The sequence below is a fragment of the Carlito syrichta genome, unplaced genomic scaffold (genome assembly GCF_000164805.1).
Source record: "Carlito syrichta isolate Samal-C Ts95f unplaced genomic scaffold, Tarsius_syrichta-2.0.1 Scaffold315477, whole genome shotgun sequence".
Lineage (NCBI taxonomy): Eukaryota > Metazoa > Chordata > Mammalia > Primates > Tarsiidae > Carlito > Carlito syrichta.
In genome coordinates this window covers 1,027,863-1,055,130 of record NW_007259573.1, presented here as the reverse complement: position 1 = coordinate 1,055,130, position 27,268 = coordinate 1,027,863, and the positions used below count along the sequence as shown (strand labels likewise).

Sequence of the window (27,268 nt, the reverse complement as noted above, 5' to 3'; positions counted from 1 at the left end):
TTTACTCTTAGCTCCTTCTAGAGTGCCATATTAATTCTTTTAACTTGTTTTTCGCAATTCTGTAGTACCCTAATTAAGATAAATAAAAAAGATTATTAAATGAAAGAAAGCCTTTGGTAAATAACCTTAACAAAGATATTTCTAGGAAAGGCCAAATCTATTAACTTCTTATCTATATCTCTTTGCCCTCTTTGAAAGCATTGGGGCCGAGTGAGCAAAACATGATTTTACTTAACTAGTTCTATGACTACCCTCCCCTTATCAATTTGCACTTGATAGCCTTTAACTGATTTTCTTGTCTAACAGCTCATTTGGTGTAGAACTGCAATAATTAGCTTTACCTCTGGAGCTCTTGCCCAGAGATAGTCACTTTGACAATTTTATTATGTCCGGGAAATTGGCAGCACAAAGATGCCAAGTTCATTCTGATTGCCTGAGAAGGTGGCAGCTCTAGTGCAGAAGGATGAAATCTCTGATCTCCTAGTACTTCATTGTGGTTTGGTGAGAAAAGCCTTGGCTACTGATTTTCCTCATTGTCTATGGTTAGGCTGGGGGACACAGGTCTTCCAAATGGCTTTTCAGTGTACATTTCTCTAAAACTGTTTATTCTTCTCTTTCAGAGTCTAGAAGGAAGCTCATACCGGGGGAGCTTGAAAGACCCTGCAGGCTGCCTGAATGAGGGGATGACATCACCCACTCCCCCTAGAAACCTGGAGGAAGAACAGAAAGCCAAGGCCCTAAGAGGCAGGATGTAAGTGGCTTCCCCAGATTCTACCCTGGTGCATGCAAGGTGTGCAGTAGACAACGATCAAGGGGTAATTCGAGAGGGATTCTGCATAGTGTTTGCACTGATACCATTCATTCTTAGCAGAAGTGACCCAGATCTACACAGTGTGACAGATAAATATGGAGCCACTTGGGCTCTGACTTAAAGATGTTTAGGCTGAAGTAAATTCTGTGAGATAGCAGCTATTATTGACAAAGTGTGGTTTTAACCAAGGTCTGTTAAAAATGTAAAACATAGTGATAAAAAGAAAAGTTCAGCGAGCTGTGAGACTATTACTGTGGGTCTGTAGAATCAGAGAATCCAAGCCATGGCAGAAAGGCTCATAGCAGTCGCAGGTCACTTGAGGAAACATTTCTTGAAGTGTAGGAAAGTTAAGTATAGAGGAGGGAGCTGTTATACCACCACGCAGGTCCTACCTCTGCTTCTTCTCTAAAGGTTTTAATTTTGCATCCATCTGTGGGTTTTGTTCCAAGAGAACCTCCTCTCCATTTTGAATAGTTAGTGGTAAAATACAACTCACTCTGCAGACCATTTAACAAAAACTTGTATGTTATACAAGCTTTGAGTTATCTATGTTGATATGAAGTCAGTCTTCTACTATTTGAACTGGTCAGGAAGATACCAGTTACCACTAATATACAAAAGCATACTTCCTCTGAAACGTTAAATTTCTTGTTTAGGGTTTGACTCTGTATTGGAAGCAGAGCTACTGATGAGTCTTGGACATAACTCAGCATGTGAGAGACTGTAAGCAACAGCAAGAATTGGGTAGGCAGGTGGAGGGTCCCTCCCTGTTTTTATTGTTGATGTTGTTGTTGTTGGTTTTGGGGTTTTTTGTTTTTTGTTTAGTAGGAGTCTCACTCTGTCCCCCAGGCTGGGGTGCAGTGGCACACTCATGGCCACCACAGCCTCGACCTGCTGGGTTCAGGCGATCCTTCTGACTCAGCCTTCCAAGTAGCTGGAACTACAGGTGTGTGCCACCATGCCCAGCTAATTTTTTGATTTATCGTAGAGATGAGGTCTTGCCAAGTTGCCCGGGCTGGTCTTGAACCCCTGGACTCAGGCAGTCCTCTTCCTCCACTTCCCAAAGTGCTAGGATGATAGGCATGAGCCACTGCACCCAGCCCTCCCTGTTTTTAATTAGCCTGCCCTTCTGTCTGTAATTTTTCACTCCTTTAACCTGGTCACAGATGTGAAAATTAGCAAACATAAGTCAGGCCAGGTCTTTCTGTTGCCTGGAAATATACAAAGTGAATATTTATGACTTTGTTTCCTAGAAAGCAAAAGTGGAAACATAATGGTGAGGGCCTGGTGTCAAAGCAGGGCTGTGGCCTCATAGTGGAGATGAGCAAGTGATATGTCAACTCCATAATAACATATCCCCCCCTCAACTTTCTGAGAGCTCAGGGGGAACCCCAAGAGGATGGTGAATGGAACAGAGGCTGAGAAATACTACCTCTAAAGGGAAATTTCCTAGGACTTGCACAAAGCTGATTCCCCTTAGCTTCTGAGGCTGTTGTTATACTGGTGAGGCAGAGTTGGAGCTGACATCCCTGTCCTTTGTCAAGCCAAAGCAAAGCTAATGTCAGGAAGGTGACCTTTAGGTAGCAGGTGGTGCTTGGCAAAGCCAGTCACTACTCTTGTCACTTAGGCTGAACAACCCTTTGAACAATCTTGTAAGCCATTGTCCAAATACAATCGTATCTGATTTTGCTACAATAGGTCACAAAAGCTTGCTGCCTCTTTTCCTGCCTCTACCCATCTCTTCTCCCTCTTCTCATTCTCACCAGAATCCACACCTCTCCACATCCTGAGCTGTCCTGAAAATGGAGCTGTTAGACCATATCATTCCTCTTACTGTTTTGTCCTGATTCTATCCTGCTGTACTTTATGAGAGAAGAGAGAACGTATAGGCATTGAATTGCAAACCCTATGTGAGGCCAGGGGTCTAGTGAACTGAGATTCAAACCAGAAGATGGCAGTAGGACAACAAAACGTTAAATGAGAGCTCCAGGGGGAAAAGATGAGCACAAATAGTCATCTGTCCAGGAGGAAAAAAAAAGTTAAGAATGGAGTTACTTGTCTTTAAGTTTTAATTACTTATTCATTCAACAAATATTTGTTGTACCATTAGTGGGCTACATAAAATATTTGTGAACAATATTTGTGAACAAGACAATAACAACAAAAGTCTTTACTCTCATTCCAATGGGAGAAATCAAACAATAAACAAAGTGAATTCTATAATATGTTGGAAGCTGGAAAAAGAAAAAATAGAGCAGTGTAAGGCAAATCAGGCTCCACTAATGAAGCCATGTTGCAACTTTCAGTGGTTCTGGAATTTGCACAAAGACCAGGAAAAGTGTTCTCAGCAGAGGGAACAGATAGTGCAAAGACTTTAAGGGGTTTTCTGTGGAAGACTGAACATTCCCTACCAATGTGAAAGAAAAAGGTTAGAAGCAGGTCTAACCTGTAGCTGAAATAATTTTAGTTGGATCAAAGAATGGCAGTTATTTGTACATAAATTTTACTAATAAGAACTGAACATTAAAAATGATTATCAAGTCAATTTATTTGGCAATTAATTAATTATTTGGCACTACTTTGTGATGCATATAATTTAAATCCTTGATGTAACTTTTCAGAATGTCTTTTAATGTGTCATCTCTCCTAGCCCTTCAAGGAAAGAGATGCTAGGTCCACCAGCAATACCTGGTGCAGTTCCCTTCCCTGGAGGCTGAAAAGCTGAAGATAGCCCCATCTGGCAGCAAATAGCTTATGATAAAAATATCTCCTGGAGACAGAGATCTGGACTTCATCTCCAGAGTACCCTCCCAGCCCCAAATTCCCACTCGAACTTTCCTGTGGGTTTTCTTTTACCACTTTCTTCCAGGCAGTAACCCGGGCCATGCTAAAGATATACTTAAATGCTTTTCTTTGACCTTGCCAGTTCCTTCCTGTGGCCTAAAACACATGATTGTCTGTGCTGGAGAGAGGGAGCCGGTTGGAAGTGCTGGGCATGCTGATAAAGAAGCGTGTGTTCCTCTGCTTCCTCCCCATCGCCCTGAGGCCCCACGCCTGGGGATCTGGTCCCTTTTCAGGGCTGCCACAGAACAAGAAGTTCAGATGAATTGCTTCCTGGGTTCAAAGCAGTTGCAACCCTTGTGCTGGGGCCCCTCTGACATCGCAGAACTTTATCCCCTCTGCCACTTGGACCAAAACTGCAGTTGTGTGGCTCCAGGCAAAACTCTTTCAAACTAGACAAGAAGAGTCAGACTCCAATAGGGTGCACAGCAGCCCCCCGCCCCTGTGCACAACCATAGCATTGTATGTTCATCTGTCTACTGTCTGGACAGAAACAAGAAAGGGTAATGTTTGGGTTGAGGCTTCAGGGACTCCAGAGAGCCAGTCTGAGTAGTTTAGCAAGCAGTAGACTGTGGTGAAAGAGTACAGTCTTTGGTCTCCTACACAACTGAGTTCAAATCCTACTCACTTTGTAACCATGGTCAAGTTGCCTAACCTTTCTGTCTCAGCATTTTTGTTTATATAAAATAGGGCCTTGCAATACCTACCTGGTTATGAGCATGGGAAAACCCAAATGAAGGAACTGGCACATAGTCAACACGAGATGGAAATAATAAGAAAGAAACAAAAAAAAAAAACACAAACGCCCGCAGCACTTGTTAAATCCTGCTCCTAGGGCAGGGGATACTGCATTCAAAGTTGTGATTATGAACCTGTACTCAGCAAATAAAAATCACTATTAGTTGTATAAACACAGTTTCCATTTTGACTTTCAGGATGTCACGGTACCTCTATATCTAGCATTATCAGTCCTTATATTTGCAGTGTTACACAAACTGTACTATTTTCTTTTATGTGCAGTTTGCATGAGTAAACCATCAGAGAATAAATTCTATCTTTAAATTATGTTTTAAAAAAAACAAAAAACCAAAGTTGTGATTATGGAATGTCTGCAGTCAGTCTTTCTGCCCTTGACTGGGGATTTTCCAAGCCAGTTACCATGGATACCTATCTAATATTTGTATCTTCTATATCTGGAAAGCGGAGCTTAATTTCTATCTGTGTCTTGCAGGCCTTAAAGGTAGGTTATCAAACAAATGTCTTTCTCCTATTGTTAAGTAAAGAATGGAGCTCCTTCAAATGAAAGAATAAATCTCATGTTGATCTTGGTCTTAAAGCTTTCAGAGCTGTTTCGCCAAAGTGGTTGGCATTCTTTCTGCCTGTCTATATCATTGTTCAGTTTTAGGTGAGGGAGAAAGACATATGCAGAATAGAAAGAAGGATGCTAGGCAGTAAGTGTTGTGCTTTGTCTGGCTGTCATGTGTCATCTGTGGAAGCCACTTTCTGGCATTAGTGCCCTCAGCTCTTCAGGGGAGCATCTTGATGAGAGAGCATCAGTAAGCATCTTTCCTGGGTGCTAAGTGTGGGACTTTGGGGTGGTCTTGTCATAGAGGTGCCAAAATAACTTTCCTCTAAAGTATGACAATCTCTTACTTGACAATGAAGTGGTGCTTCAATGTTCTTACTCTCCTGCTCAGGTTTGTCTTGAATGAGCTGGTGCAGACAGAGAAAGACTATGTCAAGGACCTGGGGATTGTGGTAGAGGTGAGTAGCGGGACCAGGTTGGGTCTGCAGTCACCCAGCCAGGAGCTTATTGGACCCTACCAAGACTGAGGTGTTTTAATTTGATGATTCTATGTATTTTACTCTGTTGGGTATTTGCAGAAATAAAAATAAAAATGATAATCGATAAAATAGAATACATAGGCAGTTTTTTTCTTTTCCCCTTGAAATATTTAGTGGAGGTAGGGTCCAAATGTTATAGCTTTTGGGGAAGACTCTTGGTTAGAACTGAATCCATTCCCTTTTGTTTTAGGTAACCAGATTATTGTCTTAAGAGCTTTCCTTTGGTGTTTAACCATGTAGACATATATTCTTCAGAGCTGTGAGCCACCATGGGCCTAAAGCAGGTCACTTTATGTGGAATCCTGGGTTTTATATGTGTCCATAGATTTTAAGGATAGTATGATAGCTACCAAGAAGACAGACAAAGAAAAAAAATCACCAATAAGCAAGATTGACAGATCCACAGTTAAGAGTTAACATGGTAATAAATTAAAAAGCTGTATCTCCATAGGGGTTCACTTAAGAGGGACTTAGACACTTGGATGAAAATGTCTAAGAAAGTAAATAGATAGTTTGGATGACTTTGAACCCTATTTTTAATTGTCTTAAAAGAACATGAAGTCTAATAATTGAATGCCTAATATCTAAATTACTTGCTGGTTCCATACATTTGGCCTATAAGATCCCATCCTGTGCAATCTGCTAATGCAGAGCTTTGTATTTGCTTATCCTAAAGAGACTAACCTGGCGTATAGTGCACTTGCACTTGAATTTATGGAAAGCTATTCTCATTTTTCCAGTGACTGGGGGCTAAAAGAGGTACAGCAATCTCCATATGCAGCTCAGCCTAGGAGTGGAGGACTGGAGACTGGGAGACTGAGATCAGACATCAGTAGTGTGCTTATAAGACGAGTCATCATGTAACACCTGGGTCCCTTGATTTTCTCGTCTGTCGGATGGGGATACATGCTACCTGTACAACCTCAAAAACTGATTTTAAAGCTGAGGTGCAATTATATATGAGTCTAAAGTAATAACATATTAAGACTTATTTCTAAGCCAGGTGTGTCTAGTTCTGAGCCTTTAATGATCTGGCTAACATGGACTGGGAGAAGGGAGAGGGACACATGGTTGTTTTCTTCGGTGTTCTGCTTTCTCAAGGGGACTGGAGACAAAGAAAGGGACCCAGAAACTTCATAAAACTTTTGTCTATCTCTCTGCATGGGGGTAAAGACCTGGTTGAATAGTGAGAAATTACAGAAGCACTTGCCCTCTAACTCATGAAGAGTGTGGGCTCACATGGGTGCTGGTTGTGGGGCTTTGGCCCTGAAGGCTTTCTTGCGAAGTACTCTAGTACCCATTGCCTCTGCCGCTACAGGGCTTCATGAAGAGAATAGAAGAAAAGGGTGTCCCTGAGGACATGCGAGGAAAGGACAAAATCGTGTTTGGAAATATTCACCAGATTTATGACTGGCATAAGGAGTGAGTGTTCATGCTGCCCTGAGAATGGGTTGTCTTCTTCCTACCTCTGACCTAAGGGGTGGGGCTTGGGGGGAAAGTCTTCTGTCATTTATCGCATCATTGAGAAGTAACGCAGTCCTGAATAATGTGGCTTCCTTCTCTTATATTCTTCCTCCCTCTAGTTTTTTCCTAGCCGAACTGGAAAAGTGTATCCAGGAGCAGGACAGATTGGCACAGCTCTTCATTAAGCATGTGAGTGTTTCTCACCACCCCCTTCCCCACCCCTCACTAGACTCATCTTCATTCATTTTTAAACTCCTTTCTTCTACTCTTCCTTGACTAACCTTTCTTCTCGTTCCTCTCTAAGTTTATTTATTTATCTTTAACTATCTTGGCAATTTGGAAGATGGCTCTTGCCTACTACATTTACTTTTTAAATCTCTGATGTTCAGCTACACTGGGCACTTCCTCAAGTGTGGTCCATGCCTCTGTCCTCTGTCCTCATGGAGACAGCACAGCACTCTGAGATTGAATGGAAGGCACACAATACCTGACTGTCCGTATGTGTCTCCCTCTGCTCTTCCAGGAGCGGAAGCTGCACATCTATGTGTGGTACTGCCAGAACAAGCCACGCTCAGAGTACATTGTTGCTGAGTATGATGCCTACTTTGAGGTATGCTGCAGGCTTTGCTGAGTCAGGGTTGGGGGGAAACTTAGGCCAAGACAGGCACTTTTGGAAATGTCAGATGTCATCCATTCACAGGTAATCCCCACACAACACTGTTAACCCCTCCATGGCAGGAACAACTGCCTCAACGGAGCCATTCGCTTCTCACTTGATCTTAGCCAAAAGGCCGAGAAGCGATGCCATTCGCTTCTCAGCTGCATTCTCATGAGCACCTTTGCTTGAGAGGAGCTGGGGTGGCCCAGTCTGGGTTTTGATTTTAAGAAGCCTCCATTTGCAGAACGATCCTGTGATTGTGCTCACATTCTTCTCCCCTCCCCCGCCCCCATCATCTCCCTTGGGACTACTTGCTGAGTTGAGAGGTTTACAATCACTTCCTGGTCTCTACTTGCCCCAGCCTGGAAGGATTTATTTTTCTGGTTGAGAGACAACACCATCACTTGGAAAGAGCCCTCAATGGAGTGTCTGGAGTTTAGGGCCCAGCTCCATAAACTTCTTGTGTCCTAGGAGAAGCCCTTCTTTCTTGATTTTGCCCTGGAGCAGTAGCAAGAACATAATACCCTTTAAGCTTATCTCCCAGGACTACATTGAGGACCAAGACGTGAAAGTACTTGCCATGAAAGTGGTAGAAAGGCAAGCAGGCAATGCTGGTGTGTGCACTATTGTTGTCCATAACAAATGAGCAGTCCTGTAGGCAATGTTGTCTCTCATGTGGTTTGAAGATTTTTAAACTTCATTAGAAGATATGAAGACCTATCTTCTGTGCCTGATCCAGAACACCCAATTCTTCAATTCTTTTTTTCCTAACATAGCTTCCTTGTGTTTCAGGAGGTAAAACAGGAGATAAATCAGAGGCTGACGCTTAGTGACTTCCTTATCAAGCCCATTCAGAGAATAACAAAATACCAGTTGCTCCTCAAGGTAAGAGGCTGGGAGCCTGGGTCAGGGCTAGAGAAGGGTCTCCTTAGGCTTGAGCCGGTGAGCAGTGGAGCTTGAGGTTCTGTCTCCACCACACTCTCCTGAAGGACTGATAACTGGTGGAGCAGGGTGGGGCAGGCCAGTGCAGGCTTTTATCTTATCTGCCCGTTGCTTTGTCAGCTTTGCCCCAGATAAGTTGCATGGTGGTTCCCACCCTTAAAGTCGGTTGTTATTTGATTTTCCTTTTTGAATTCACTTTCTTTGTCACCATCACTGACTTGATACCTTTAAAAAAATAATAAGAAGCCAGGCTCAGTGGCTCAGCCTGTAATCCCACCCCTTTGGGAGGCTGAGGTGAGTGGATTGCCGCGGGTTCGAGACCCGCCTAGGCAGCGAGACCTCATCTCTACAATAAATAAAAAAAAAAAGTCAGCCGGGCGTGGTAGCGTGCGCCTGTAGTTCCAGCTATTCGGAAGGCTGAGGCGCAAGGATCGCCGGAGCCCAGCAGGTCAAGGCTGCGGTGGCCAGGAACGGCCACTGCACTCCAGTCTGGGCGACAGAGTGAGACTCCAACTCAAAAAAAAATAAAACAATAGTAGTAATAATAATAATAATAATAAGCGCGTGAAGCCAGGCTAGAATATGAGAAAGAAAGGAAAAGGCAAGGCTCTAGAAGCCTTAGTAATACCTAAAATTTGATCATATTTTATTTTAATCAATGGCTTAACTTGATCGTCTTTTGGAAATATGAAGTTAAATAGAAAAATTCAGAAGTTTAACTTTCTTTTCTCTCATCCTTTCTTGTCACAATCCCCCTTTCCTTCCTCCTTCCCTCTCTCCCCCATAGCTTTGAAACTGAATATTTAGGAAGTTTTCTCTAACTTGTTATGTCTAACATGACTCATAATTTTGCTTCTCAGCTACTACAAACCCTTGCCATCTCTGCCGGGAAGAAAAGTCTCCAGGGTGTTAACGCATTTTCATGATAAGTTTTTTTTATAGCCCTCTGACTGTTTTACTAACTAATTTCATTCATTCCCACACCCTTCCCTGCTTCCCCACTTGCTAGGACTTCCTGAGATACAGTGAGAAGGCTGGTTTGGAGTGTTCAGATATCGAGGTGAGTTTTCTGCTTGGAATGCTTAGGAACCACACTGGGCATCTGTCTCTAAAGGGGGGAAGACTGTTTCGGAGGACCAAGGATCCAAACCAACTCTTCCCATCCACGAAGAGGCTCTTGCAAACAGCTACTCAGCAGGCTGAGGAATGGCAGGTGCTAATGAACACAGGGTTCTAGAACTCCTAGAACTTGAGAATTCTATCCTGGGCCAGGCTAGAGCTTAGCCACCCTGGTGTTCTTGTGACTCCTGGTGACATGTAGTGAGAAAGGATGATATGTGACCCCTTTAATGGCCTTCAGAGACTGGATGTAAATTGCATAGAGACTCAATATGCAATTTTATCCATGAAACCAAGCACTATTTGAGCCTAACATGTAAAATATTCCATTTTCACCACCTGTCTTCCGCCCTGAGGATTACTCCCTAAGTGAAGTCCTTTGAGGCAGTGTCACCATGGGGATTATTTTAAGCCAGAGAGGTTACAAACCACTCCAGCAGATTATTTTAGGTTAAAACCTCTGTGTTTTACAACCCAGGCTAAGCTGCTGCTTGGGTAGCCAGGAAGCAACAGAGAAAAGAAAGAAAATAAGAGAAGGAAAGGGAATTGATAAGCAAAAGCGGGAAAGTAGAAAGGATGGGCTGAGTATCATTCTCCCCACATATGATCACTGACTGACATGAAGCCCCTGGACTGAGGACCAATATCCCATCTAGATCTAAAACCCCACACTCCCCAGGAGTGGATGGCAGGAATCAGTGTCCTTTTCCTAGAATAAAGAAGCTACTAGAGATGAGGTCTTCTGGAACCAAATTGCCAAGCACTTCCTGCCTGAGTGCTATTCCCATCCTGAACAATGATTGTTCTTTCCCACAGAAAGCAGTGGAGTTAATGTGCCTTGTTCCCAAACGTTGCAATGACATGATGAATCTAGGACGCCTGCAGGGCTTTGAGGTGAGTCCTTTTCCTTTTTTTTTTAATAACTGCTTTATTGAGTTATAATTGATATACAATTCGCCCTTTAAAAGTGTACAATTTAGTGGTTTTTAGTATATTTACAGAATTGTGCAAACATCACCATTATCAAATTTTAGAATATTTTTATCACCCCAAACAAGTATACATTAACACTCAGCCCTTATTCCATCCTCTGAAAACCACTGATCTACCTTTATTTATATCTATATCCATGTCTATATTTATATCTATATATCTATAATTTGCTTATTTGTGAATTTTCTTATAAATAGGATCATACAATATATGACCTTCTGTGATTGCCTTCATTCTCTAAACATAACATTTTCAAGGTTCATTTATCTTGTAGTATTTATCAGTACTTAATTCCATTTTATTGCTGAATCATATTCTGTTGTATAGATACACCACATTTTGTCCTTCCATTTGTCAGTTGGTGAACATGTCTGTTGTTTCAACCCTTTGATTATTATAAAAAATGTTGCTATGGATATTTGCGTACAGTTCTTTGAGAAGACATATGTTTTCAATTTTCTTGGGTAAATCCCTAGGAGTAGGATTGCTGAATCATATAGTAACTCTAAGTTTAGCATTTTGAAAATTTGCCAAACAGTTTCCAGAGAGGTGGCAATATTTTTACATTTTAACCCAAAGTATATGAGGGTTCCAATTTCTTCATCATCACATGATGTTCTCTCTCTTTTTGATTTTAGCTATCATAGTAGGTGTGAAGTGGTAGCTCATTGTGATTTTTATTTGCATTTCTCTAATGATGTTGAGTTTATTTGCATGTACTTATTAAAAATTATTTTCTTTGAAAAAATATCTATTCATGTTTTTGACCACTTAAAATTGATTTTTCTATCTTTTTATTGAGTTGTGAATGTTCTATCTATATTCTAAACAAGTCGTTTATTAGATCTATGATTTGAAAATATCTTCTCCCATTCTGTGGGTTAATTGCCATCCTTACTGGAATTAGCATTAACCATAGAAACACAAGGGAAGTATTGGCAGTAGCAGAGGGCGAGAGCACGTGGCGACATAATGGGTACCCGGTCCTAAACCAGGGGAAGTGAGGACTGGTTGGAGGCCCACACTTCATCTGCATGTAGATTACTTATGTACCTAATCCTGACTTGTACCCCGCGTTTCTATAATAAAATAAAGTTAAAAAAAAATAGACCATTGCTTCTCTTAAGCTCTGGCCTGGCCGTGCTTCCATTGAGCTATGGCTGGGTCATGCTTCTCTTTAAGCTCTAGGACCCTCCCCAATCTGGGGGAGGCGGGTCCCCCTTTTCTCTCTTTCTTCAATCTGCTTTCTAAATAAACTCTATTTTTCAATTTAATAAATTAATTAATTAATAGAAAGAAGAGGAGTCCTCAAGAATACTTCTAAAGGTCAGTCACAGTGGCTCATGCCTGTAATTCCAGCATTTTGGGAGGCTGAAGTGGGAAGATCTGTTGAGCCCATGAGTTAGAGACCAGCCTGTCTTCACCAAAGTGAAAATAAAAAGAATGCTTCTGAGCCCTCTCTTTTCTGGGCACAGGAGTCGAGGCTGTCGTGGCCTCTTCCCTTGGAAGCCCTGTGCCCTGCCTCCTTCTCTTGCCACCATGCCTTTGTGCCTGGGGCCCTTAGTTCACAGGCCTGGAAGGTGCCTCTATTTAGGAAGCCTAGCAATAAAGCAGTCATAGGACACTACGGAGCAGTCAGCCAACCTGGAGTTGGAATTCTAAGGGACTTGGAAGGATCCAAAGTTCCCTGTAACTGTTTGGACCTGGAAGTGACCTCTTCCTTTTCATTCTTAAATGAGAGATGCTGGGAGCGTGAGGAACAGCAGGACTGCATGATGAAAGTGGAGCCTTAGCAGGAGAATGGAACACTGTTTCTTCGTGGATTTTTTTTTCTTTTTTTGAGAGGGTGATTCTAATAAACAGACTATGTAGCGACTGGCTTTTTAGTTAAATGAATGATTAAAGCTCTAAAACATCATAGTACATATTTCTGTTCTCTGAAGAGGGGAATCGAGACTTAAGGGAAATTGCTGGATGTCTCAAGGCTTGGGGATGAAGTGAATATACTTGTTTGCTAGCACTGCCATGTCAGAGCACCATAAATTGGGTGCTTAAACAACAGAAATGTGTTGTCTCACATTTCTGGAGGCTGAAAGTGTAAAATCAAGGTGTTTTCAGGATGGTTCTATCTGAGGACTGTGAGGCAGGGCCTGTTTCAAGCCTTTCTCCTTGGCCTATAAATGACTGTCTTATTGTTCACATGACATCAACCTGTATTTTCTCACTAACTTCCCTCTGTATGTATCTGTATGTATGTATGTGTATGTGAGTGAGTGTGTTTATGTATTTCTGTAGCCAAACTTTCCCTTTTTTATAAGGACATCTATTATATTCAAGTTCCCTTTAACTTGATTACCTCTGTAAAAACCTTATCTCCCAATAAAGTCATATTCTGAGGTACTGGGAGTTAGGACTTCAACATATGAATTGTTAAGGGACAGGGAAAGGGGCAGCACAATTTAATCCATAACAGTGGGCCTTTGAAGAGAAAATTGGATTTCTAATTTAAACTTAATAAATGCCTGTCATTAGTTTATAGTCAAACCTCATACATTAACTAAATATAAGGTCTTAAAAATTAATGTGATAGAAGAAGAACTGGCACAGTTATTGACTGGTGCCTAATAGTTGTTGATTCCTTTGGAGAAAGATTTGGATCTTCTTAATCATGTTTCCCAGTAATCTACAACCTAAGATTTTATTATTTCTTTTTGGGGAAAAGGGATTCCCAGAAGTTGAGATAATTAAGAAAGAAAGGCTTTTTTTTTTTTTTTTTTTTCCTGGCCAAATCAGAATAGAATAGACTAAGACAGACTGTTGGTATGAGTAAATTTAGGAGATGGTATATTCAGGTTTGGGTTAATGAGTTAGATTCATGACATTCTTGAGCCAAATTATCTTGTCCTCTTTGCCCTCCCAGCTCATCCTGTGAATTATGGGCCCAGATCATACTTTATATGAATTCCAACTTTGTAGTTTTCCTATCTGGTTTCCATGCTTTGTTGTGGTTTCCATGCTTTGTTGTGACAGGAACTATGCGGGGGGTCTTCTTGGCTGTTCATTTTTCATAGATTCCTGGTTCTCCAAGGTAGACCTGAGGCATTAGCGTAAATAAGCAGTGTTACTCAGCAGAAACACCCTAGAGTTCTTAACAGTTTTTCTTTAGTCATACAGGATGGAGTTTTACACTTTTCCCCTTGACGTTATGCTGGGTCTGAGGCTATTCTGAACAAACCAAGTAATCCCTTTTGCTCTTCAACCTTGAAGTCCCTTTGTTTTCTGGACAGAAATCTGGCTTGGCTTTTTCTGGGTCTCTGGAGGAAACAATCACTAACAGGAGGAATGATATCTAATTGTGCTGCCTGATCCAAACTAGACTTCACAGGAACCATGTTGTACATGTGTCTGTGTCCATATAAGGCCACACATGAACATGGATTCTCCTATTTTCATCAAGCCACAGAGAATCTGCTTTGCATTTCTTGAGCTATTTGGAGAATAGTGAGCATTTGTCTGTTCCCTAAGTCCACAGCTTTGGACCCAGGAGAATTTAGAGCCTTCTCGTTTTAATTCCCTCATTTCAAACCCTCTGGCGTTCCCTTCAGTGCTGGCCAGGCGATAACCCATGATCAAGTTCTCATGTAATATTAATAGAGCTTTTAGAACTTTCCTGGCTAACTGGTCAAATTAGCTTAATATTAACTCTGGACCAGGGTAGAGATAAGCCTGTTTGGCTGCTGACCCTGGCAGTAAGGAGCCATGATACAAGCAGAGAGCAAGTGTTTCTCGGGACCACAAGAGAAAAATGACCCTTCTACTGGGTAATGTTTGGAATAAGGCATCATGTGAAGGGAATGGCCACATTTGCACGAAAGGACAAAAGCCATTACCTGAGCAAGAACACCTGCATTTCAGAGGAGGCCCTCTGATCACTAGCTCAGATGTGAGAGTCTTCTTGTTGCAGAGCAATAGAAAAAGCAAGCCTCTCTGACATACACTGTGAGGGCTTGCTGAGTTGGGCCGGCCATATTTCCTTTGAAGATGTGAAGTTATCTTTCAAAATCTTATTAGAAACTTGCAGACCACATGGGTTCATCTCCTCATCTGGGTGTCAGGTGGCTTGGTAGATGGAGTCATCTAAAGAAGGATCATGGGACCCAGAAAATATCAACCAGCTTGTAAAATATGGGGACTGGCTGGGCTTGGTGACTCAGCCTGCAATCCCAGCACTTTGGGAGGCTGAGGCAAGAGGATTGCCTGAGCCCACGGGTTTGAGACCTGCCCGGGCAACTTGGCGAGACTTCGTCTCTACAATAAATCAAAAAAACTAGCCAGGCGTGGTAGCATGTGCCTGTAGTTTCAGCAACTTGGAAGGCTGAGGCAGAAGGATCGCTGGAGCCCAGCAGGTCGAGGCTGCGGTGGCCGGGAGTGGCCACTGCACTCCAGTCTGGGTGACAGAGTGAGACTCCAACTCAAAAAATAAAAATAAGAAAATATGGGGATCTATCTGTGACACCTCCTACTTCACCTCTTGACCTGTAGCCAGACACTAATTCAGGATTTGCCCATTCTTAACTAAAGGAGAAGAGAGGGTCCTGACTTACCAGAGTATTTGTAGTCTGTTTGGCAACTTCGTCACTTCCCTTGGCCACAGGTGAGTTACAGGTTCATGGCCATGAGAGTGCCCTAGGTCCTTGACCCAAAGGAGCCAGGCAGGCATGGCTCTCAGAGCTCTAAGGACAGAAAGGCCACTTTTAGCTCCAAGTGTCACCTACTTTCTGTTCTCTTTTTAATAAAAAATAAGGGGACCCAGAATAATTACTTTTCAGCTAATAATTTTACCTTCCTTCTGGCATTTGCCTGGAACTATTTCTTAGTGGTCCCACGGCTTCCTTTCCCTTTCCCTCCAGGGCCCTTGTGTGAGCAGGAAAGTGGCCACAGTCTCCCCCTGGAGGAAGGAGTGGGTTCTAGTTCAGTCTCTTACTAGAGCCCTGAGGCTTTTGGCACCAAGTCTGTTGTCCATGACCCCTGAGGGGGAGGTTCTATGGACCAAGAGGGCAGTGGCTATCTCTCCCCCCATCTTCATTCGCTTCACCCCAACCCCTCTTTCCATCAGGGCACCCTGACTGCTCAGGGGAAGCTGTTGCAGCAGGACACGTTCTATGTGATCGAGCTGGATGCAGGCATGCAGTCCCGGACCAAGGAGAGACGCGTGTTCCTCTTTGAGCAGATTGTGATCTTCAGTGAACTGCTCAGGAAGGGATCCCTCACTCCAGGCTACATGTTCAAAAGGAGCATCAAGGTGAGAATCCCCATGTGGATGAGAAGGGGAAAGGAAGACCCCAGTGTTTGGGAGCTGCTTCCCTAAGAGGAGGTACTGGAGTGATGAGGACCCAGAACCTTGAAGATCTTTCAGCCCAATAATCTTCCACTGTGGTTATCTATGAGAAAAAGTGACAGACTGAGTGCTGAAGTCCAGCATAATCTTGTAGGTTCCCTGGGATCATGTCACTTACAGAGACGGAAACCAGAGTATTGACTTGCTAGATCTAGGGCAAAATTCGAAGCCTTCTCCTGAAATAAAAATTCAGGATATGGGGCACGGTGGCTTATGCCTGTAATCCCAGCACTTTAGGAGGCAGAACAAGAGAATTGCCTAAGCCTAAGGATTCCAAACCAGCCTACCTAGGCAACTTGGTAAGACCTTGTCTCTACAATAAATAAAAAAATTAAGCCGGGCTCAGTGGCTCAGCCTGTAATCCCGCACCTTGGGAGGCTGAAGTGAGTGAATTGCCTGAGCCCGCGGGTTTGAGACCCGCCCGGGCAACTTGGTGAGACCTCATCTCTACAATAATTCAAAATTAGCCAGGCGTGGTAACACGCACCTGTAGTTCCAGCTACTTGGAAGGCTGAGGCGGAAGGATCGCCGGAGCCCAGCAGGTAGAGGCTGCGGTGGCCGGGAGCGGCCACTGCACTCCGGTCTGGGCGACAGAGTGAGACTCCAACTCAAGAAATAAATAAATAAAAATAAATAAATAAATAAATAATCCTGGCATGGTTGTGCAGCTGTCTTGTCTGTAGTCCCAACTACTTGGAAGCCTGAAGTGAAAAGATTGCCTGAGCCCAGCAGGTCGATACTGCAGTAGCAGTGAGCATGCCACTGCGCTCCACCATGGGCAACAGAGTGAGACTCTGACTCAAACAAACAAACAAAAAAATTTAGGGACAATTGTATGTTGTTGGTTTTCTAAAATTTCTTCAATATGAAAGGATTAACTTGTTTTCTTCCAGATGAACTACTTGGTCCTGGAGGAGAATGTGGACAATGACCCCTGCAAGTTTGCGCTCATGAATAGAGAGACTTCTGAGAGGGTCATTCTGCAAGCCGCCAATGCTGACATCCAGCAGGCCTGGGTGCAGGACATCAACCAAGTCTTAGAAACACAGCGAGACTTCCTAAATGGTGGGTACCGGGCTTGATTTTTAGCAGGGCCACACCTCAGAGCTTCCTCAGGTCTGGGCTCATGGCAAATTATGAACCCAGATCATATTTTATATGAACTCCAACTTCGTAGTTTTCAGGAACATGATAGAATTCTTCAGAATCTGAATATACAAGTAGAGCAGGTGGGGAATGAAAAGCAACCCCATCTTCCCAATAGAAGGGATTTCTCTTACAGGACTTATGTAAGAGAAATCCCTTACATAAGTCCTGTATGTGGCCACCACTACTAGCTGGTAAGGATTTAGGCAAAAGTCTGAGATAGATACATCCCTCTTGGGGGCCAGTTGTCAATGACATGTGATTTTCACCTCCTCACAGGTCCTCTAGTGCTATCCAGAGATAAGCAGGAATCTTGCAGATCAGTTCAGATCCCTCCTCTGCTCCCAACAGTGTGAAAGCCTGGAAAAGCCACTTTGCTAGCAGACCTTACCCCTTTTAAATAGGAGGTGATTGCTAACTCTGAATGTCAGTATTACCTGAAAACTTCCTGGAACAAATTGGTAATTACACAGAGAACCTAGCTCTTTGGGGCCCCTGCAGGAGTCCCCTAGTCTAGGGTGCGGTGAACTGGAGTGAGATGAAGTTATTACCTTGTTTATGTTTCTTTATTTTTGCCCCTGCTGGGATTTTCTTCACACTGAGCTTGGCATGTGAAAGGAGTGTGTACAGTTTTAAACAAGTGGTGATCTGTTGAGTTTGTGAACTCAAAAATCTTTTGAGCAAAAATGGAACATGAAGGCAGAATGGAACCAGTAATGAAGGAAACCTAGAGACTAAGCAAGCACATACACACAAATATGTGCAGAGTACCCCCCTGGGTATACCACCTCTTCTTGACTGTCCTGAGATCTATACTGTACAGTCATATGGGCTCACACATGTATACACACATATGCAGGCCCACCCTCAGGTGTGTTACCTCTAGGATAGGGACTCTTTCAGAGATGCAAATACAGCATTTTCTGGGTATATGTAATGAAACTGAATGCTGCTAGTAAAGATAAAAGGTGACATGCTCTGTGGGAACCTGAGGCAGGTCATGACATTTCTCTGAGCCTCACATGGCTCGTTCTGTGAAGAGGAGAGTGGGTAGATCTACTCTGCCCATACTGGCTTGTTCTGTGGTGTGCCAACTGTCCTAGAAGCAGGAAAACATGGTATGCCTTCCCACAATATCATTTTTACTATATGATAAGGGATTTAGCACAATATTTTTATTTTAAGACAAAAAGAGATCATGTAGCAGAATGCCATGACTTTAAGGTAGAAAATAAAGCTTTAAGCTTGGTGGCTCAGCCTGTAATTCCAGCACTATGGGAGGCCGAGGCGAGTGGATTGCCTGAGCCCACGGGTTTGAGACCAGCCTGAACAACTTAGTGAGACCTCGCCTCTACAATAAATCAAAAAATTAGCCAGGCGTGGTAGTGCATGCCTGTAGTTCTGTCTACTTGGAAGGCTCAGGTGGAAGGATCACCGGAGCCCAACAGGTCGATGCTGGGGTGGCCATGAGTGTGCCACTGTACTCCAGCCTGGGCAACGGAGTGAGACTGCAACTCAAAAGAAAAAAAGAAAGAAAGAAAGAAAGGAAATGAAGCTTCACAGCAGTTTTGCACTTACAGAGAATATTTTTGGCCCAAACCCCTACTCTCCAACTGTAAAAAAGTTTAGTGGGAAAAAAAAAAACTAGACTAACGTGTTCTTTTTTATTCTAAAAAGTCTAAAATTAAATACCAGCCTAGCCTTGAAGGATGGTAATGAAAATTTACACACCTTATGATTTCTAAATATATAACTTTGGTTTAGGAGTTTTGTTGATAAAATAATTTATGCAAAAATATGTGCATATATAAAGTACATCCATTTGAATTATAGTCTATTAATTAGGAATTTCTGATAGATTCTAAGCTGGAATGAGGATTTTTAAGTTCACCAGTTCAGGAAAAAAAATAATAATAAGATACAACAATAAGTTGAAACCAGAAATTACTGAAGTAACAATAATGGCCCCACATTTATTGAGTCCTTACTTGTGTCAGGCACTGTGCTAAGCATTTCACATGATCTTTCACATTTAGTCCTCACATCAACATGGAAAGGTAAGAACTATCATGCTACCTCTTTCAGGTGTGAAAAAGGAGATTCAGAGGTTAAGAAACTGTCCAAGGCTACAAGAACAATAGCTGATAGAACAGGGACTTGAACCTAGAGCTATAGGACTTCAAAGTGGGCTCTTAACCACAAAACTGCAATGTAATTGCTAGTGGTAGGGCACACATGTATCTATGAGCTCCCTAGCAAACAAAGCAAAGAAAGAAACAGGATCAAGCATGTACGTCTATACCCATGAACCAAAAGCGAATGCTGTCAGAGATATACCGCTTTCCTGATCCTAAGACCTAAGTTTTGCAGACTGAGGCTAGTGAAAGAATACAGGCTCTCTATGTAGCTTATTTAAGAAGGCATACTTTTAAAAAAGTTCTCTGGGCCCCAGCTGTTAACCCATTTAAATAGTTGTTACAGTGAATACTGATAAAAATGACATAATTGGACCTCCATTGAAGACATTCTTGAAGAATCTGACTTGTATGGCGTTTTCCTGGCTATCCCTCTTTAGTACTCAGACCTTGCACCTTTGTTACCTTAAACTCAGTAAAACAAATTTCAAGTCTTTCCAAACTTCAAGTCAGCTTGTTCTCCTCTCTTCTGATTTCATTGACTGCCACCCTCCTAGTCTCCAAACCTTTGATTTGTGTGTTGTTCTTCCCATGGAGGCTGTCAGAGTCTCATCTCCCTCCAGGCTTGCCACACACATGTCCATCTCACAGGGCCCCTGGTCCTGCTCTCGTTAGATCCTCTGCCTCTTGTTTATTACCATCCCATGGCTTCTGAATTAAACAAGAAGTCTTTGTCTCTTTCTCTCTCTCTAATCCCTCCTCCTAACCTCTATAAGGTTAATGCTTCTCAAATGTGGCTCTGATAATAGAATCTGAATTTAAAACTTGAAAGTTCATTTAATGCAGTTACTTTTCATGACCTTCAGAATTAAGTCCAGACTCACTGACCTGGCTTTCTAGGTCTTTCATACCATGGCACTTCCAACCTCCCTTACCTGTCTCATTTCTTCTTCCTCCATGGAGGTCCATGACCCTAGGCTTCAGGTCATCTGACTACTTCCTGTTCCCCAAACACATGCCAGGCTTACTTCCTTCCTGCAGTCCAAATATCAGCCTGACAGCAGACCTCTTCTGAAGCCCTTTATTATCACTAAACACACATGTATACTTGCTCACACACATAGCACAAAGCCTTCCCTCCTTTTGTGCAACACTTTACACCTCACATAAAGCACCATTTTGATTTTGTATTGTCATCATTTAGGTAGGTGTCTTGGTTCTCACATTTCCTTAAAAACAAGGGGTTGAAGACCAGGTGCAGTGGCTCATGCCTATAATCCCAGCTCTTTGGGAGGTCAAGGCGGGAGGATTGTCTAAGCCCATAAGTTCGAGACCAGCCTGGCCAACTTGGCAAGACCTCATCTCTACAATAAATCAAAAAATTAGCCAGGCATGGTGGCATGTGCCTGTAGTTCCAGCTACTTGGAAGGCTGAGGCAGAAGGATCGCCTGAGCCTACCAGGTCAAGGGTGGCTATGAGTGTGTCACTGCACTCCAACCTGGGTGACAGAGTGAGACTTCAACTCAAAAACAAACAAACAAAAAACAAGGGGACAATCTTCTTCACATATCCACATATACACACTATGCCAAGCACAAAGCCTTGTGGGATTCCCACAGCTTAGAGTAACCACCTGTTCTCATCTGTAGCACTACAGTCGCCCATTGAGTATCAGCGAAAAGAAAGGAGCACGGCCGTGATGAGGTCTCAACCAGCTAGGGTTCCTCAAGCCAGCCCTAGGCCCTACTCCTCTGTCCCCGTGGGCTCTGAGAAGCCCCCAAAGGGCTCCAACTATAACCCGCCTCTGCCACCCCTGAAGATATCTACCTCCAATGGCAGTCCAGGGTTTGACTACCACCAAACTGGGGACAAGTTCGAAGCCAGCAAGGTAAGTGACAACTCATTACTCCCACCATTCCACTGTGAGGGCACAACCTCAGAAGTTACCTTAGGATGTAGCGTCTTTTTGTGCTAATTATTTTAGCAGGAACAGCCCACTACATACAGTCCAATCTCAATTACTTCTCTTTCTTTCCCTGTTTATTGAATGAATTAAACCAGTTCCCTCTGGCACAGACACTCTGTGTTAAGGAGCTCTTATCATCTACAGAAACTCTAGACAAATATAAAGTATTATTGTGACGGCAATCATGACAAAGTGTGATTTATACCAAACAGTAGTTTTAGTGTAGATCATCTAAAAGTGACAACTCTAGTGTTTGATGACTTCAGAAGAGATCACCTTTTCTAATGATACTCACTCTGCCTTAAGTATCATTGGAGTAAGTTCACAGTTCTTCACCATCTTCTGCTGGTGTGGCAGGGGAAGTTGATCAATAATGTATGCCAGCGGGAAGCCAGGCTTGGATGAAATGTGTATCATAATCCACAGTTCACACATCGCCATGAGGAGAGTCATAGACTTAACCACAGGCCTAGTTTACACAGCTATTTTGATCATACAAGGGAATGAGAACAAGAGAGAAATAGAAAAAGTGCTAGATTAGGAATCAAGTGATCCAGTTTCTATTCCAAATTCTACAACTCACTTGCTCTGAAACCTTACTTAATCTCATTAGGCCTTAATTAGTTACTTAACCTCATTAGGCTTCAGTTTCCTCTAGAACTCAGCGGGCCTATGAATTTTGATCTACGTGTTTCAATTTTATAGTTGTATTGTTTTTCCCAAATTATTGATACTGATTTTGTTAAAAAATTAATTATTAATGTCCAAGTTCAATTCTTGTCAGAGTAACTATACCAGCCTATTGCACCACCTTAAAAATCACCTGAAAATGATTTTCCACCTTAAAAATTCTCTGCCTTTGTGAATAAGTTGAATTCATTTTGACATTCTGTCAAACATATTGAAGAATTTCTGGCTCTCACCATGTTCTGTGAGGCAGCCAGGCCTCCCTGGGAGTCACAGGTCTGTCAAGAAGCAGTTGCCCTGGTATAGATTTAACATTGAAAAGGTCATAAGCAGCACCTCATGTATTCATGAATAGGGGGAGGGCCAAGCGTGGTGGTTCATGCCTGTAATCCCAGCACTTTGGGAGGCCAAGATGGGAGGATCATGAGACCAACCTGGCAGCATAGTGAGACGCCATCTCTACAAAAAATAAAAACATGTAGCCAGGTGTGGTGGTATGCACCTGTAGTCCCAGTTACTCAGAAAACTGAGGCAGATGGATCATCTGAGCACAGGAGATTGAGGCTGTGGTAAACCATGATCATGCCACTGTATTCCAGCCTGGGTAACACAGTGAGACTCTGACTCAAAAAAAAAAAAAATTAATAGGGGAGGGGACTTTCTGTTCTTGCAGGGAGTTGTAAAGCATAGGTTATGACCTTGCCTTCAGATCAGGCAATGGTATCATTCTTACCCCTGTCTCAAGGAAGGTCAGAATAAAGAAAAAAGCCAATTCTTTTTCAAAAAGAAATTTAGTATCAAAGGTCCGTGTTCTTTCCACTGAAGGATTGTAACCCTTGATGTGACCCTTGCCCTGACCTCACTCTGCCCAGGTGCTTACATATTCCTGTGCCAGTGCCATTTGTTAGAGGATGCTGGTAGGAAGGTTGCATGCTAGGAGGGAGCTTCCAGATTAAAGATGTATTTATACCATTACCTGGGCTGGAGCTGGACACTGTGTCTACCTATTTACCCTTGATTATAATATTGTATAAAACATTGCTATGAAAAATACACTTTCAGAGGACATTTATAAATATAATATCCTTACTCAGGAGAGTATTCTGCCTGCTGCTTGCCCTGCTAGTGGAAGATCTGACCCTTACCCACACAGTAGGGTACAGGACCAGCCCGTGTGTACCAGCCTCCTGTGTTTGTGTCCTTCTCATCCTTGTCTCCTAGCAGAACGACCTGGGAGGCTGCAATGGGACCTCGTCCATGGCCGTGATCAAAGATTACTATGCACTGAAGGAGAACGAAATCTGTGTGAGCCAAGGTGAGGTGGTCCAGGTCCTCGCCGTCAACCAGCAGAACATGTGCCTGGTGTACCAGCCTGCCAGTGACCACTCCCCTGCTGCGGAGGGCTGGGTCCCAGGCAGTATCCTGGCACCCCTCACCAAAGCCACGGCAGCAGCAGCAGCAGAAAATAGTGACGGGAGCATCAAGTAAGTGCCTCGCTGGCTTCCCTGGGAGAGCTGTATGTGGATTAAAAAAATTCAGAAACAAACAAAAGAACACAAAAATGCAAACACATGGTAGGGAATTACTGCTGCTTATTCGCGACAGTGCCACTGGAACCAATGTTTGAGTCCTGGAACCACACACAGCATGAGGGCGTCCAGGCTGGATTGTTCCGGGTGTTTTTTGTTGGTGGTGGCGGTGGTTTTTCCTTCTCGTTTATAATTTTCTGTTCATTTTTCCTTCTTTTTTTCCCCCCACTCATTAAGAAAAGAACCCTACTGAAACCCTAGGTGACAAAAGGCATGCCTCCTGTTGCTACACTTGACCCACCACAGGACTCACTGGACTGGACTTCTATTTATATTGTATTAAGTTACTGATATATATATATTTTTTTGATTGACACCAAAAAATTACCTTAGCACAAATGCCAGACCTGTAAAGGTCACAGGCCTGCTGCTTTCTCCCAGGAGAGAGGGAACTTTTTGGTTGTCTGTGGCAATTCCTCTGTATAGATTGTAACTTTTTTTTTTAATTTACCCCTTCCCTGTCACTTTAATATATGTTCATGGTAATTTGTAAGATATTTCTTTTCCTTATTTTGGTTGCGAAGACCCTTCCGAACACATTCCTGTATAAAGTATTTTGCACTATTTAAAGAAACCCATACGGATGAAGTCAGGTTGTGCAATATAATGGAGAGTCACAATGCTCATCATTGTACCTGTAATGTAACTAATAATTTTAAATGTACTATTTTAAATATGTAAAATAAATTTTCACCATGAGCATGTTTTAATGAGGTGAAAGACTAGTTGACCCTTTTTCCCCCATCTATTCTTAGACTTTCAAATGTGCAAATGATTCTTCTTCCTGGGTATTTTTTTTTTTTTTCTTTTTCTTTTCTGTATTCTAGGAATTGGTTGAATGCATTGGCAGTATTTTCCCCCCACACAAAAAGTGGCTTTGTCATGAAAGCGCCCATCCTAGCCTTCCTTTCTAAATGCTGGTTTTCCCTAACTGAGTTGAGGAATGGTACAGACTGAGTGCTGTGTAGTGGATCCCAGCACCTGGGCACCCCTGAGGTGCTGATGTCAATGAATACCTGGGGTAAAAGGTGCTGTTTGGCTGGCATCCCCCACTGCTTTCCATGCTGCGATGTCATCCGTGACAAGGGTGGAGGGTCTCCTGGGAGCTGTGTGAGCAGCAGCACCAGCAGAACTGCGCCACTTTGGCCCTCTCCCAAGGTCAGGGGATAGCAACTACTGACATCACCCTGGTCTTGCTAGCTAACTACAGGTCCAACCAGAATTCAGCAATGACCCCGAAGGTGCTATAGGCCCAATGCATTTTACTCTAAGGGTACTTGTTTTGGGTGCCTTTTAAGAAGACTTGGGAATAAAAGCCCTCAATGCACCAAAGTTTTTATCAATCAGGGGCCTTGCAGAGCTAACTCTTGATGACTTATGTTCCAAATATCCAGGCAGTAAGCACTTCTTCCTCCTCTCACTTAGTTTTTTTGGTCACTCATTCACACCTTCCATGGCAGGGAAGTTAGGAAGGGTCTCAGACTGGGTGAGAGAGAATAGATTGAAATAAAAATTCGTCATTTTGGTTTCTTGTCAGCTGTTCTTGCACACAGGTTGGAGGGGGCATATAGAGAGGAGCAATTGACTAAAAGTGGTTGTCAGTGAAGCACACTCACCACACCTCCCCAGGGCCTGCTATGACTACAGGGGCAAAGTTGGTTGTGATGCCTATGGGATAAATGTCACTGAAACCCTGTGTCCACATCAGTCCCCCGGCTTGCAACCAAGAGATGGAAGCTCCCCAACCATGATGATGAGTTCTTCTGGGAAGAAGAATCTGAAACCAAGCCTGTTCTGCCACTTGTGCTACTCTGAGTCTTCCTTCTGAACATTATTTTAAACATTTCTAGTTTCTTACCAAGCATACTGGATTACCCAGAGAGTGGTAATAACTTAGGAATACACCCCCACATGGACACATACATATGTACTGTGCTGACTGCCCTGGGAGTCTTTTCAGCAGGGACCTCCCTGACTCGAAAAGTTCTCAGAAAGAGCCAGGGATGTGGATTTGGGAGTAACAATATGAAAGCCTGAAGTCAACATGCAGGTATCCTCCAAGGTTAGCTTCCATGACTGGTTCTCACTTAGAGACAATGGTCAGAGCAAGGTCCTGGTAGACAGAGGATCATACAGAGCCTGCCTACATAGGAGGTAAAGAGGAAGACTGGCTTTTTGAAGAAGCCCACTTTCCCCAAAGATTCAAGAACATGATTGTGATCACTTGTTCCTGCTCAGGTTAATTGCCTGTGTGTTAAGTGATAAGAATTTTTAGAACACCTTCCTTAGGATATCCTCAAATCCTGATGTATCTTCCTTCCTCCTTGATCTCCTATGCTCTCTCCCTTAATGAAGGCTCTTCTCAAGGAGCCCTGCCCACATGGGCCCACAGCTGACAAGGAGACACTGAAGGGAAATCATTTGTCACTTATTCCAAACAAGGTTTAGAACTTTGTCCACACTCTGTGACCACACCTGAAATTGACCTGATGCCTACTCAGGATCACTGATAGACTTTGTGAGTTGACTTTTGGTGTCTTTGCCTTTGAGTCCTAATTTGTGGAACATAAGAGCTCTGTTCTGAACTTCTCTTTAGAGGTCTGTGAAGAAGTAGCTCCCAAACCTCTTATGGGAAGAAAGAAGTTAGGATGGTATGAAAGGCTTTTGCCACTCTCACCTCCTTGAGAGCACACACTAGGTCTTGTCCCAACAGGAAAACTCTAGGACCTCATAGTGACAGACAAAGCCCTATATTCACAAACACTGAGTGATGTGGGGGACATCAACTGAGAAACCCTTTGCCCTAAAATATACAGATAAGTGAGTGGTGCTCAACTGTTATATTAAGTCAAATACCACAGAAAATCCTGCCTGTTCTCCAGTGTTTGAGAGTGTCCATGCCCCAAAACAAAAAATGAGATGAAATTCTCAAAACCATCCTCTTAGGTCTTTATATCTGACCCTGGGAAAGTACCAGTAGGGTATGCACTATAGAATATACTTTCCTATTCTATCTTTCACTCCCCACTCTTCCCCATCCACCATCCCCCTTACGAGAAGAATTCCTCAGTCCTATAAGCCATCATCAATATGGTATAAAAACCTCCCATGGTAGAGTTTAGTAACCTAGCACTCATATTTTCTCAAATGCTGCAGTCAACCTTGCACATCTACAAGGAGGGGTCAGAGTTCATCCTCGCTCACTTCCAGTTGGAAGCGAGGGCAGCTGGCAGCCACCACGGGAGCTGGCATGCGGGTCTGGGGCCTCTGATGCCAGGGCTGGATGGAGCACCTCACCTGCTGACTCACCCCAGGGTGATGAGCCCACCCACCACCTCACTCTGCCCTGACCTGCCATTTTGATTGGTGCATTTTTTGGTACAACAGGAAGTCATGTTCATGGCATACTCTACGCATGAGAAAGCGGGCAGAAGTGGAGAACACGGGTAAAAATGAAGCCACAGGGCCTCGTAAACCCAAGGATATTCTGGGCAACAAAGTCTCTGTTAAAGTGAGTAAGGTATTCCGGAGCGGTGTTCCCACCTCTCATCCACTCCCACCCTGCAGCATTCTCACAAGGCAATTTGGGTGGATGGGGATTTTTTTTTTTCCCAGAATGGGGACCAGAGGGGAAGTAGTTTAGCAGGATGGTGCATGCAAGATCAATTTATTTT

The 27,268-nt window shown here is 43.1% G+C and overlaps 1 protein-coding gene across 4 annotated transcripts in view; it reads left to right on the top strand.

Annotated features, from left to right (window-relative positions):
- The window catches only part of LOC103275477 (kalirin RhoGEF kinase), a 42,500-nt gene extending 18,193 nt beyond the window's left edge, over positions 1-24,307 (top strand). For all 4 annotated transcript variants that reach the window (XM_021706364.1, XM_021706361.1, XM_021706363.1 and 1 more), the window contains 12 exons: positions 621-751; positions 5,350-5,416; positions 6,816-6,919; positions 7,081-7,150; positions 7,485-7,571; positions 8,412-8,504; positions 9,571-9,621; positions 10,497-10,574; positions 15,790-15,975; positions 16,965-17,136; positions 21,002-21,240; positions 23,230-24,307. In XM_021706364.1, the coding sequence (XP_021562039.1) occupies positions 621-751; positions 5,350-5,416; positions 6,816-6,919; positions 7,081-7,150; positions 7,485-7,571; positions 8,412-8,504; positions 9,571-9,621; positions 10,497-10,574; positions 15,790-15,975; positions 16,965-17,136; positions 21,002-21,240; positions 23,230-23,493 (1,542 nt within the window). In that variant the 3' untranslated portion in view covers positions 23,494-24,307. The remainder of the gene's footprint in view (positions 1-620; positions 752-5,349; positions 5,417-6,815; positions 6,920-7,080; positions 7,151-7,484; positions 7,572-8,411; positions 8,505-9,570; positions 9,622-10,496; positions 10,575-15,789; positions 15,976-16,964; positions 17,137-21,001; positions 21,241-23,229) is intronic.
- The last annotated feature ends 2,961 nt before the right edge of the window (positions 24,308-27,268 follow it).